At 35.9% G+C, this 14,064-nt stretch overlaps 1 protein-coding gene across 4 annotated transcripts in view; it reads left to right on the forward strand.

Annotated features, from left to right (window-relative positions):
• The window catches only part of LOC115514156 (cytochrome b5 reductase 4), a 93,284-nt gene that overhangs the window by 59,788 nt on the left and 19,432 nt on the right, over window positions 1-14,064 (forward strand). For all 4 annotated transcript variants that reach the window (XR_003968890.1, XM_030315919.2, XM_030315920.1 and 1 more), the window contains 2 exons: window positions 12,062-12,202; window positions 13,732-13,884. Coding sequence is in view for 3 of the 4 variants with exons in the window: in XM_030315919.2 (XP_030171779.1) it covers window positions 12,062-12,202; window positions 13,732-13,884 (294 nt within the window). In the remaining variant the exon portion in view is untranslated. The remainder of the gene's footprint in view (window positions 1-12,061; window positions 12,203-13,731; window positions 13,885-14,064) is intronic.

Raw genomic sequence — 14,064 nt, forward strand, 5'->3', positions numbered from 1 at the left:
TTTGAGCCCTAATTTTTTTTTTAAGTCTAGCTAATGGTTATCCAATTTTATTTATCTTTTTAAAGAACCAATTCTTAGTTTCATTGATCTCTTTTATTGTGTTTTTACTCTCTGTTTCATGTATTTCTGCTCTGATATTTAATGTTTTTTTCCGTCTACTATCTTATTGCTTCATTTGTTCTTTTTGTCCTGGTTCCTTGATATATGAAGTTAGGTTGTTTTTTTGAGATTGTTTTCATTTATTGAGGTAGGCATTTGGTACTATGAAATTCCCTTTAGAAAACTGCTTTTGCTGTATCCCATATTTTGATATGTTGTATTTCCTTTTCATTTGTCTCAAAGTTTGTTTGATTTCTTCTTTTATTTGTTGACCCATTGATTGTTCAAGCATGCTGTTTCATCTCCACACATCTGTGAATTTTTCACTTTTGTTCTTGTAATTGATTTCTAGTTTCATACCATTATAGTTGGAGAAGGTGTTTGATATGATTTAAAATTTGTTCTGTGGCCTAACATATGTTCTGTGTGCACTTGAGAAGAATGCATATTCTATTGCTTTTGGGTGGAGTGTTCTGTATATATCTATTAAATTAGTTTGGCCTAATGTGTCATTTAAGGCCAGTGTTTCCTTATTGATTTCCTTTCCGGTGTAAGTGGCATATCGAAGTCCATTACTATTAATGTATTGTCAATTTCTCCCAATTAGGTCTGTTAATATTTGTTTTATATGTTTAGATACTCTAACCTCTGTTGGGTATATAATATTTACAAATGTTATATCCTCTTTTTGGATTGACCCCTTTATCATTATATAATGCTGTCTTTGTCTCTGATTACGGTGTTGGTTTTGAAGTCTATTTTGTGTGATAGAAGTATAGCCAACTCAGCTTTCTTTGGGTTTCCATTTGCATGGAAATTCCTTTTTTCATTCCTTTGCTTTCTATCTGTATGTGTCTATCTGAAGTGAGTCTCTTATAGGCAGTGTTTAGATGGATCCTGTTTTTTAATCCATTCAGCCACTCTATGTCTTTTGACTGGAGAATTTAGTCTATTTACATTAAAATGATTATTGATAGGTATGTACTTTTTGCCATCTTGTTAATTGTTTTCTGATTGTTTTGTAGTTCCTTTCTTCTTGCTCTCTTCCGTTATGATGTGATGACTTTCCTTAGTATTATATGTAGATTCCTTTTTTGTTATCTTTAGTGTTTACACTATAGGTTTTTGCTTTATGGTTACCATGAATGAGGCTTACATACAAAAATCTATATTTGTAATGGTCTATTTTCAATTGATAACAACTTAAATTTGAATGCATTCTACAACTCTACATTTTTGATGTTACATTTAACAAGAACTTTTTTCTCGTGTAAACCTTAAGTAATTATTGAAGTTGCAGTTGTTTTTATCATTTTTGTCATTAACCTTCATACTAGCTTTATAAGTGATTAATCTACTACCTTTGTTATATATTTACCTTTACCGATGAAATTTATACTTTCATATATTTTCTTGCTACTAATTAGTGCCATTTCTTACCAGCTTAATGAAGTCTCTCTAACATTTCTTGTAAGGCTAGTTTAGTGATCATGAACTCCTTTGGCTCTTACTTGCTTCGAAAACTCTTTTTTTTAATAGAGATTAAAATTTTAGTCTCTACTATCTAATGTTTAGGCATTACAAAGTTATTAGGTAGTGATATCTGAATAGGGAAGCCTACTTGTTCTTAGACTGTTGTTCAACCATTTACTCCTTCAGGTTCCTTTTTATGAAAGGTGCAAAAACAAGTTTAAGTTTATGCCTCATATGCACATCACCTTTTTTTTTATATTAAAGACAACATGTGGGGCGCCTGGGTGGCGCAGTTGGTTAAGCATCCGACTTCAGCCAGGTCACGGTCTCGCGGTCCGTGAGTTCGAGCCCCACGTCAGGCTCTGGGCTGATGGCTCAGAGCCTGGAGCCTGTTTCCGATTCTGTGTCTCCCTCTCTCTCTGCCCCTCCCCCATTCATGCTCTGTCTCTCTCTGTCCCAAAAATAAATAAAAACGTTGAAAAAAAATTAAAAAAAAAAATAAAGACAACATGTTTATTGTTTTCCTGTTTATTTAAACCATTTTCTCAGTTTACTCCTAAAAGATGTAATTCATTTCCTTCATTTCATTTCTTCATTCATTTCTATTTTTTGTTTATTTTTTAGGTTTTTAATCTTAGTATAACATATTTATAAAAAGAGAATGCATATTATAAGTGTTCCACTTGATGAATTTTCACATAATGACATCCTCTATATTTGTTTGTTTTAAGTTTATTATTTTGAGAGCGAGGGAGAGATAAAGGATCCCAGGCAGGCTGTATGCTGACAGTGCAGAACCTGCCTGACATAGGGCTCAAACCCACAAGCTGTGAGAGCGTGGCCTGAGTTGAAACCAAGAGGCAAATCGACTTGGCCACCCAGGTGACCCGATCCAAGAGTTTTAAAATTTCACAATATGGTATGCCTTAATGTGGGTCTGTTGTCATTTATCTTACTGGCTCTTTATCCTTTGTGTTATTCTTCATTATAGAAACTTAAGACCTACAGTTCTGGGAAATATTGATTTTCCTTGTCTTCATAGTCTGTTTTTTGCTGTCCAGAATAAGAAGTATTCTTATTTGAAGCCTTTTTAAATAAGTCTTCTAAATAGCTCATCTTTTCTCTCTTATTTTCAATTTTGTCCTTTTGTTCTATATTTTGTTGGGTGATTTCTTTAGCTGTGTCTTTCAGTTCTTCTATTGACTTACTCATTTCTACTATCATATTTTTAACTTCTAAGAACCCTTTTCATTTCTGTAGTCCTTTGTTTTAGTATCATGTTCTTCACAGCCTCTCTTATCTTTTTAAGAGTTACTGACAGAGTTTTAGAGTTTCCTTCTCCCTATTTAACCTGTGTCCCCAAAGTTTGTTTGTTTTAGTTTGTCTTCCATATTAGATGCTTTCTTTGAATGTCTTTTGATCCCTGACTACCTGCTCATATATCTGGGAGTGGAACTCTAAAAGCTGCTTAGAAACTTTGTGCATGTGGGTGAGACTTGTTAACAATAATATTACCTATATGGATGGGTTGCTTCCTTGGAAGAAGTTTGATGCCAGTATTTTGCAAAGTCTTAAGAATAGACAGTGTCCTACTTTGCACTCAAAATTTCAAAAGTCTTATGGGGAAAGTGGGCTGAATGTCTGTAAATTTAATTTCTTTTATTTGTTTGTTATCTAGTATACTATATTAATTTGCTAGGGTATTTGCATAGCAAAGTACCACAAACTGGGTGGCCTAACAAATTTTTCTCAGTCTAGAGGCCAGAAGTCCAAGATCAAGGTGTTAACAGAGTTGGTTTCTTCTGAGACTTCTTTCCTTCACTCGTAGATGGCCATCCTCACATGGTCTTCCCTTCATGTGTCTGTGCCCCTCATTGCCTCTTTTTACAAGGACATCAGTCATACTGTATTGGGGATCACACACTAATGACCTCATTTTCACTTATTTAACCTTCTAAAATAACTTATCCCCAAATACAGACACATTATGAGTTACAACTTCAACATAGGAAAATTGAGGGGGACACAGTTCAGGCTTGTAACGTATACCCAATCCAGAGACCCGTTGTTTTACCCATTCTAGAGAGTAAACTTCTAATATTTTGCCAGAATAGGAGAGGGCCAATATGTGGCTATTATAAGTAGGGCAGGACTTCATAAAGGGTGAGAGATGGGAGATTTCTTATAAGAACATCTGGAAGGTGGTTTCAGCTCCATCTTCACTCTAATTCCAGAGATAATTGGTCCTGCCAATTCCTGAGCCTTTGGGGATTTTTTTTTTTTTGTTATAAATGAGTTGAGTCTGGCTTTCTTTACTTCTAGTTTAGGATTCAGCTTTATTGAGTCTGTTGAATCAATCCTAGTTACTAGTTACTAGTTATCTCTTTACCTTGTCAGCTCCTAAAGTTTTGTTGCATTTTTTAATTTCCATTCTTTCGGTCCTTGTAGTCTTATGCCTTACAAAACAATCGAACAACCTCCTCTCCCCACAAAAAAAAAAAAAGAAAAAAAAGAAAAAATAAACTTCACTATTTTTTTAGGGGAGTTAGGAGGAATTAACTGCATGTATTCACTGTAGCATCTTTAAATATTTAAAATTATTATAGGGGTGCCTGGGTGGCTCAGTTGGTTAAGCATCTGACTGTGGCTCAGGTCGCGGTCTCGCAGTTCGTGAGTTCACGCCCCGCATTGGGCCCTGTGCTGACAGCTCAGAGCCTGGAGCCTGCTTTGGATTCTGTGTCTCCCTCTCTCTCTGCCCCTCCCCCATGCTGTCTCTCAAAAGTAAATAAATATTTGAATTTTTTTTAATATTATAAATATTTAAAACTATAAAGATATATTTGTGGATAATATTTAATTTCAGTAAAGTATCAGTGTTATTTTGAGTATATGTTGTGACTAGAAGGCTGTTTTAGGCACAATGTGAATTATTTTCCCAAGTGGAAGAACATACACTGACATGAGATTGAAGAGTACTTTTTTATAAAGAGACAGACTAGCAACAGCCAGTTCTCTAGTACAACCTGAACATATTCTGAGGTAACCCCAAGTGAACAGATGCTGATGAATTTGTGAATGACTCCCTGAAAGAAGCAAATTTCAAGCAGTGTTGTGAAAGTAACTCTCAAAAAAGTAATAAGAAACTATGAAGGGTTTTCCAGGAAGAGCTTCAGATTGTTCCTAGGTACTTATTGTGCTAGGTATTTTGCAGGTTGTAGAGAAAGAAAAATGTAGGCCATGAGTGAGGAAAAGTCAAATAGAATTCTTTTATTGTGGTATTAGGAAGGGAGAAAGAACATAGAGAAATAATAGTGTGATCTAGCAGATCAGAAGAAAATAGATAAAAGATAGTGATGATGAAAAGAGATACTATTAAAGTGAAATCTCTTCCCCTGAAATGATCTATCTAGTGATTGAAAAATCATGGCAAACCAGATAAAAGCCAAGCCCAAGAAATAAATGACGCTAGGAACTAAGAGTGACCTCTGTTTGGAAATTGTTAGAATGAGTATCTCTCAGGTTTTCTCTATAATTTCCTGAGGCTTCTAGAAACTCTTTTGTCTCTGTCATACATTTCTGCTTGAGTCATGAACCACCATGGTTAGCTTTAGCTTTCTTGTCTAAAATTGGAGCAGTGCGTGTATTTTTCATTGAATTAAGTTTTTCACCTTGGAAAATGACTAAGAGTTTAGGGGATACTTTTATTTATTTGACTGAATTAGCAAAGATAATTTCTTCTTCTTTTCCCCTCCTTAAATGGTGACAGAAATTGTAGATTATTTTATTCACTAGCAAAGTTGAATGCTTATATCATCAAATTATTGTGATTAACTTGCTGTCAGTAACATAAAATGTTTATAGTCCATCACGTGGTTCCTAGGTTTTCAGTTTGTTGAAATTATTGACTTTATGATACTAGCATGCTGGCTTCCTCTTACTGAAACGTCTTAACTAAAAGAATTGTTGTTTGAAATGATATGTAAGTTGAAGACTTAATGCAGTACCTTCTCATGTCAAATCTAGAATTTACTTATACAAAAGATTAAAATAGAGCAAAGAACATAATTAGGGAAGAGAAAAACTACTTCATTTTTGCCTTTAATCCAAATGTAATAGGTGATATTTTAAACTGTTTATCAGTGGGACTAGACTACCACTTATAAGTTGGATGCCTCCCACTTTTCCCCCCAAGATGACAATTATGAGCAAATGTGTGTGTGTGTGTGTGTGTGTGTGTGTGTGTGTGTGTGTGTGTGATGGTGAGGAACTTGTTTGTCTGTCAAGGTTCAGAAACTGATAGGTAATTGGGTTACTGTTTCTATACCCAACCTAAAATTTTATTTTAATGCAGTTACCTTTACTGTGGGGACTTTGATCACTAAAGTTAGTATTAAAGATTTGCCAACAAACAACTCAGTACATGAATATTGGGATACAAAATTGTAAAAAAGAATTTTTAAATTTTTGTCATAATTGTGATGTCAGTAGCCACTCATAAACCTTTATGTTAAATATATTTATTGAATCTGTAACTGTCTTTTTAATGTAAGTTGAACTATGTGAAATTGCTGATACTCTATTTTTAACCTAGGAAACTTGACAGTTTTACGTGGTTTGACCTATACTTTCATAACAGCTTCTTTTTAAAAATTTTTAAATTTTATTACTAGTTTTTATTTTTTGAAAGAGAGCATGCATGTGGGTTGTAGAGGGGCAGAAGGTGAGGGAGGAAGAGATTCTTAAGCAGGCTCCATGCCTGGTGTGGAGCCCGATGACACGGCTCAAACCCACAAACCATAAGATCGTGACCTGAGCTGAAAATCAAGAGTTGGATGCTAAGCCACCCAGGTGCACCTCATAATAGCTTCTTAACTACAAAAACCACACACACACACACACACACACACACACACACACACACTCACACACTGAGGTACTGTCTGTACTCATAAATGTGCTTGTTGACATACTGTAAGCAATCATTTAATTGAGACTTTCTGTAGGCCCATGATTCTGCAGGCAAGCTGCTTGCTCTCTCAATGGAACAGACCTTCTTGAAGGTGTAGGAAGAACCACCTCCTCATTGCTCCCCAAATTTTGCCTGTACATCCATGTTTCTTTGCTGTCTAAAATAAGCATTCAAAAGTACTAGAAATGAAGAAATACTGAAAATAGCAAAGAAAAACTTCTTGTGCTTTGTTCTCTTAAATTATCTCCTCTACCCAGCAGGCATGAAGTTGTCCTATACTCAGTAACATAGAATGCTTTCGCATCTTGCTGTCTTATTTTCATCTCTATCAAAATGGCCCAAACGTGAAATCTGAAGAAACACAGAATAGATGGGGCAGACTGTAACTGTGTAAGAAATTATTTATTGTGTTAAGAGATAAATGGAAGAAGTTTAAAACCTTAGAATTCAGGTGATTCAGGTACTTGAGTATACAGTGTTGGCTGCATTATTAGTTGTGGAACGAGAGAAGAAAGGTGATGGGTATAGAAGTGTTCCAGTTTAGTGACAGTCTTGCTAAATGGTGTGTGGTCTGAGACTCCATTGAATCTAGTCTTGGAGAAAGAGCCACCTTTCTACTACTGTTCACTGTTACTGTTTAACTCCACAAAATCCTCACTTTGAAAGATTTAATTCTCATCAGTCTAAGGTAGTAAAACATCTTAGTATGACTTTAGGAATTTTTTTTTTTAACAGCTAAGACAGAGGAATCTGTGTTTTATTGTCAGTTTGATATTACTAAATTACCAATTATGTATGAAAATTCTCAGTTTTTGAGCATTCTGCTTCACTGTGTTTTACCCCAGTATATGAAGAGACAGATGTATGCCCACAGATAACTGTCATCCTTAGCGTTGGAAGACAGGTTGTGAATGTATTCTTATTCATATATACAAGAATGGTTTGGGCGAGGATATTAAAACTGTACTACTAGAGATTACGTGCAAGTTTTATCAAAATTAGTGAAAAGCCTAAATAATTTTTTAAAAACAACAAAATAAATGCAGTTATGTAACTCTTTTAAAAGTAATATAACTCAGGGCGCCTGGGTGGTTCAGTTGGTTAAGTGTACAACTCTTGATTTTGGCTCAGGTCATGATCTCATGAGTCCGTGACATCAAGCCCTGTGCCTGCCTGGCATTCTCTCTCTTTCCCTTTCTCTTTCTCTTTCTCTTTCTCTTTCTCTTTCTCTTTCTCTTTCTCTTTCTCTTTCTCTTTCTATTTTATAAATAGATAAGCTTAAAAAAGAAAAGTAGTATAACTCAAATTTGTTATTTCTTCAGTATAGGAAGATATTCTAATGACTTCATAAGTTTGAATTATTTTATCAGTAGTCAAAATGTTATACATTTGTACAGTGCTTGAAAATAGTTTATACTGAAGTTTTCTAAACATCATCCGTGCAGTCAGGTTCACTGCTTATCAAGGTTCACTGCTCATCAAGGTTACTGTCTTGGCACAAACAGATGGCTAGCAAGTCCCCTACAGTATGAACTGTGACAGATTCTAAGTGAAATGTCTGTTGGATTGAATGGCTGTAAGTTGTGGTTTTTTTCCTGTATGGACATATTTAGTACGTACATATATTTTTAACTATTATAGATGTTAGTATGTTTTGGGTTGTTTTTTTCCCCCAAGACTGCATTTTTAAGTATGTAGTCCCACTAACTGATTGCCCTATGTTGTTCAGGAAGATCTGGGAGGAATCGATGAGTAAAGATAGATAGCAAATTAGGAGGTAAGTAAATGACATTTAGGTGATTGAAAGTAGTAATGAGTGCTAAGCAGAAGTATCATCGATCAAAACAGAAGAGAATGGGGATATTCAAAAAGAGATATATGTGGGATGAATCTTGACTTGCTGAACTGATTCCTTAATTTGTACGTTATATAGTAGGAACTTGTAAAGGATAGAAGGATAATCTATAAATTTGTGCTTGTACTGACATAGTTAGAATGGGAGGAAGGCACTAAAGAGCCATAAGCTAGTGTTGAACAGTGGTTCTCACACTTTTTGAACAAAGCTTATGAACTGGGGTAAGAAACTCATTAATAACTTCTTGCCTCTTTCCACATCTTCTCCAGCTGCTCTGTGACCTTGCACAAGCTATTTACCTTCTACAAGCCTCTGTTTCCAGTAGGGAAAATAAGAGTGGATAGGTGCTTTAAAAGTATGCTAAGTTGGAGTAGGAGTCGAAGACCAGATTGATGGCGGTGTGAACTCGTAAACCAGGGTTCTCTCTCTGCTCCTTCTCCCACTGAAGACTTCATCTGGATTTTAGCCTTGTGAAATTCTTTTCTTTAGAAGAACAGAAGAAACGTGTTTTTCATGTTTCTTTTCAACCAGAAGGAAAGAGTATGCCCAAATTATCATATTGGCCTTAGTATTTCAGTATTACCCTGAGTGATATCATATGTATGTTATTAAAAGAAGTGAGGTGTTTGGGATGGAAACTTTTCTGTCGCATGCTTTTGTTTCACCATCTTATATTTACTTCAGTTTCTCATTTTCTTGTCTAATTATTTATGCTCACGAAGCCAAAAACCTGACACTTAAATGATGGCATTGTGCAGACTGAACTAGTCAGCACATCTGCTTCATAGTCTTTTTTCCTCCTATGTTTCAGGGCCATCTGTCTATGCTGTCTCTCTCTTCAGTATAATTAAAAGATAAAAGCTTCCTTAAATGTTTCTGAAATTTTTAGAATCTGGATGTTCTTTGAAATTATAGCAGATTTATAGGCAAGATGTTGAAATTATTTCGTTGGTGTTAAATAGCAAGAATACTCTATGAACTCTAACAAGAAGTGTCAGTAAATTACTGTAACCCAGGGTTTTGTTGTGTTTTAAATATAATCGAAGAGATGCATACTTCCTGTAGCACATCCTTTCTGGCAGACACTAGAGTTGGCATTGTCATCAGAGGATGAACCTTTTCATCCATCAGTAAAGTTTTCAGAAGGGCATGATTACATTTCATTATAAGAAAGCACTAAGGCCCTTAGGCCTAGGCAAGACAGGCACTTGCCCTGGACTCCAGACTTGGAAAACTCCCCAGTGGCTCTCTTCCAGTCACACCCCTCCCATAGGATGAGAAGTGTGCAGGGCCAAGAAATGTCCACGTGCTGTTCACCCTCTTTCCTTCAACACTGCACTCTGAGCCAGAATTCATGCTCACATGTCCTCAGATCCAATTGCATTCAAGGAGTGGCCAAGGCTATTTATGAGGAAAGCAAGTAGATGAGCTTAAACATAGGGGATGTGTATCCACACCCACATAAAGCTCCACTCAGTGTCAGACAGGGTGGGGGGTGAGAGGAGAAGGGGGGCAGGCCATAGCTAGTCAGTGGGGGTGCAGCTCTCATCCTCTGCCATCTTCCTGCATGGAACTCCAAGAAATTCAAGAATCCTGAATTTAAACCTCACCTGCTAGGACATTATTTAACAGTTATTCATCTGATTTATAACTTTTAAATGTTTAGACATACAGTACATGGATCTCTGATTGTATTCTCACTCTGAGTCCCAGAAAGGAAGGGACAAGGAGATCACTTGAACCTGCATTTCTCCTTGTGGGTAAGCCTATGTCCATTGATCCTTTGTCAGTTGAATACTGGATTAGGTGCTCTAGGATAACTTTACAGTGATTCCTTTAGCTGTAGTCTGGTCCAAGCTATGCCCTGGCGCTAGAATGAGGTGACTCAAAGAGTGCCCCTTGGTTTTGGTGTGCAGTGCTATACTCGAAACTTAGGTGCGTGCTGAGCTACCATGGAAGCAAGTGGAAAGATTTAGTGACTGGGGTCTTTAGGGCCCACAGGGACAAGGGAACATGAGAAATTGGATGATACTGTGGCCAAAATGATTTCTTAGGATTATAAGTGAATTTCAGTTTTCCACTCACTATTGATTATTAGGTGTTGGGCCTTCACCCCCTAAAATCTTGAGTAAATCTGTACCTACTTAAATATTTTTAGGTGTAAAAAAAAAAAAAAAGGTGAGAGAATAATTAGGATAAGAAATTATCAGAGTTAATTCCTTTCCATCTCTGTAAATGCTGTTTTATAAGAGAGGAAATAACAAAACAAACCAGCATCATCAGTCTGTCTGGTGTACTATTTATGTCCAAAAAAGAATTTTGTAAGTGAAAATGTTAATGCTTCCAGAATTCCAATAACAAGTTCTTCTAACTTAAATGATATTAGTTTGTTCTATGTACAAATCATATTTCCTGAGCTTGGGATATTAATTTCAAATATTTTCAAAATTTATAGAAATACTTTTTTCTTTTTATTTGTTTATACATTAGTACCACAAACTGGGAATTTTCATTTTTCTCTTAAATTAATTTTTTGAATAATGAAAACTTACACCCTTATATATAAAAGTTTTGCTGTAATCATTTCTTAACAGTTAAAATTATATAATTTATATACATATATACATAAACATAGAGATATAGAATGTATATTTTTCCTGTGTTTATCAAAGAAATATTTCCAAATTATTTAATAGTACTGATATTGTTAAACCTTAAATACTTTGAATTTCAAGACCATTTGGTAAGAAAAGACTTTAGAATGTAGATTTGTTGATTATCAAATATTTTTCACATCTGTAATTTAATTACATAGCTGTGAATATAAGGCTTAAAAGATGAAATTATTAAAATGAATTTAAGAAGAAATAAATTAGGCTTTAATTTCTTAGAATGTAATGCTTTTATTTATTTATTTTTTTTTAATTTTTTTTTTTCAACGTTTATTTATTTTTGGGACAGAGAGAGACAGAGCATGAACGGGGGAGGGGCAGAGAGAGAGGGAGACACAGAATCGGAAACAGGCTCCAGGCTCTGAGCCATCAGCCCAGAGTCTGACGCGGGGCTCGAACTCACGGACCGCGAGATCGTGACCTGGCTGAAGTCGGACGCTTAACCGACTGCGCCACCCAGGCGCCCCAGAATGTAATGCTTTTAATATGTTATAATTACAGATATGAGGAAATAAGACTTAGTAAAGTCATTTTTCAAACTACAGAGGTATTTACAGTATAAAAATATAGATATCTCAGAAAATAAAATGAAAAAATTTCCAACTTTCAGATATTCAAACTACTGATGAATATTTATTCATTTATTTATTTATTGTTAATGTTTGTTTTTGAGAGAAAGAGACAGAGTGTGAGTGGGGGAGGGGCAGAGAGCGAGGGAGACACAGAATCCGAAACAGGCTCCAGGCTCCGAGCTAGCTGTCAGCAGAGTCCATCATGGGGCTCAAACTTAACGAACCGTGAGATCATGACCAGAGCCGAAGTCACACATTCAACCGACTGAGCCACCCAGGGGCCCCCTGATTAATTTTTAAAGCATGTAGGCATTTTAGTGAAATTTGAGCTTGCCTAAGTATAGAAGCTGAATCTGTGCTTTCACTTAGTCTAGTGTTACTTAATTTATTTATCAATGAGAGAAAATGAATCACTTTCTAGGTTTATACTACAGAAAGTGCCGGTTAATTTCCAAGGAAGGCGTTACTCATGATACGAAGCTTTTCTGCCTGATGCTGCCACCAAGCACTCATCTTCAGGTGCCAGTTGGGCAACATGTTTACCTCAAGTTAACTATTACAGGTAAGGTAAATAAAGGTTTTGGGGAAACCGTTTCTTTCCTTATTAGCAGTTGCAAATCAGTACTAATCCTTTTAGGAAGTAACCATTTAGGTTATTAATAAATGCTTCTGGCAACTGACTAATAGCCAGGTTCTAGGTTTGTAGATGCAGCATTCCTGCGTGTTGGAGCCACAGCCCTGCCTTATCACTGTAGGGAGCGAAGAAACTGCTGGTCAGAGAGAGTTCCACCAGCACGGTTACTTATTACTGAGAACACTAAGGGAAAGAGGGGAGGGAGTGCCTAAGTGGTCCTTCAGGGAGACAGCCACTAGAAACACATCCCAGTATCTCTTAGTAACCACGTATGGTTGTGTCATTTCGGAAGTTGAATGTGTAAAACTGAAAATGAGTGATGATTAGAAATGATTTCCTTACATGTGCTGCCAGTATAAGAAGTTCTATATAGTCCTTACTTGAATTCTTTCTCCCTCATTTTCATCCTAAAGTTACTTCATTTACTCATTTCAAATACCCTTCTTATCCTTCTAACATTGTCTTGGCCTTCTGAAGCTGCAGAAGGTCACATTCTCATGTCAGTTAGTCTTCCCTACAGTCAGGCTAGCAGACTGCCAGCCGGGGGTTGGTAGGTACAGTAGCTTCCCACAGCACTATTAAGTTTCCCTCCTCACCATCACCAGTGCCAGGCTGTCAGTCAGTAGCTGCTGTCTTCCCAGTGTGGTCATTGTCGATGTATTATAATTTTACGGGTGGATCAATTTTTAGATGTCAAGGAGCCATGTATAAAATTCTGGTCTTAAAAATGTGTGGGGACTCCTCTTTCTTTGGAATTTGGCTAGCTAAAATATAACACAAATTCTTATTAGATTCATGTTTTTTAATAGTATATTGTTGGAAGTAGTTGGATTAACATTTTTTCTTTCAGTTGCCAAAGCAATATATATTAAAAAATTAAAACAGCTCAAAATGTATAAAGTAAAAAGTGAAATTCTTCCCTTTCTTAACCCAATAATCCCAATGGCCATCTGTAACCATTGTTAAAAATTTGGTGCATAATTAAAATTGTTATGTAAGTACCTTCTTACACCTCTGTGTAAACTTTTGATGTCTTTTTTTTTTTGGGGGGCCCATTACAAAGTTTATATGCTGATGGACTAGATGGATGTCTACATTTATTACCATGAGTCCCTATCATACTGCACATAATAAATGTACATTGTTTATATGATGGGTAAAATACTGATTTGTTAAGTTTATTTCAGCATGCATAGGCTTCAGGTGTGTGTGTGTGTGTGTGTGTGTGTGTGTGTGTGTGTGTGTATACATCTAATGTGTATATGATTCTAACTACATGTTCTCTGTATATAGTATGTGTGTGCATCTCTAGGGAGAACATATAGTTAGAATCATATACATATTAGATGTACAGTTTTCAATATGTAGTGATAGCATCATAATATTTGTATGTTTCATCTTTATTCAGGGCTTTTGAGATTTTTAAAATTGAATTTCTGTGTCATGACTTTTTCCAGGTACTGAAATTGTGAAGCCATATACACCTGTATCTGATTCCTTACTCTCAGAGTTCAAGGAACCAGTTCTTCTCAACAATAAATACATCTACTTTTTGATCAAAATCTATCCTGCTGGACTCTTCACACCAGAGCTTGATCAGCTTCAGATTGGTTCGTATTCTTTTTTTAAACCTCATTTCTGTTCTAGATAAGAGCCCGTGTTATACTTATCCTCTGGTTATACCCATGTGGGAGTCTATCAAATATCTCAGACTCAACTTGTCTGAGACCAAAGTCGTGTTCTTTTTGTCCCACCTAATCTACCCTTACTCCCATATTCCTCATCTTTAT

This window comes from Lynx canadensis, chromosome B2, assembly GCF_007474595.2.
Source record: "Lynx canadensis isolate LIC74 chromosome B2, mLynCan4.pri.v2, whole genome shotgun sequence".
Classification (NCBI taxonomy): domain Eukaryota; kingdom Metazoa; phylum Chordata; class Mammalia; order Carnivora; family Felidae; genus Lynx; species Lynx canadensis.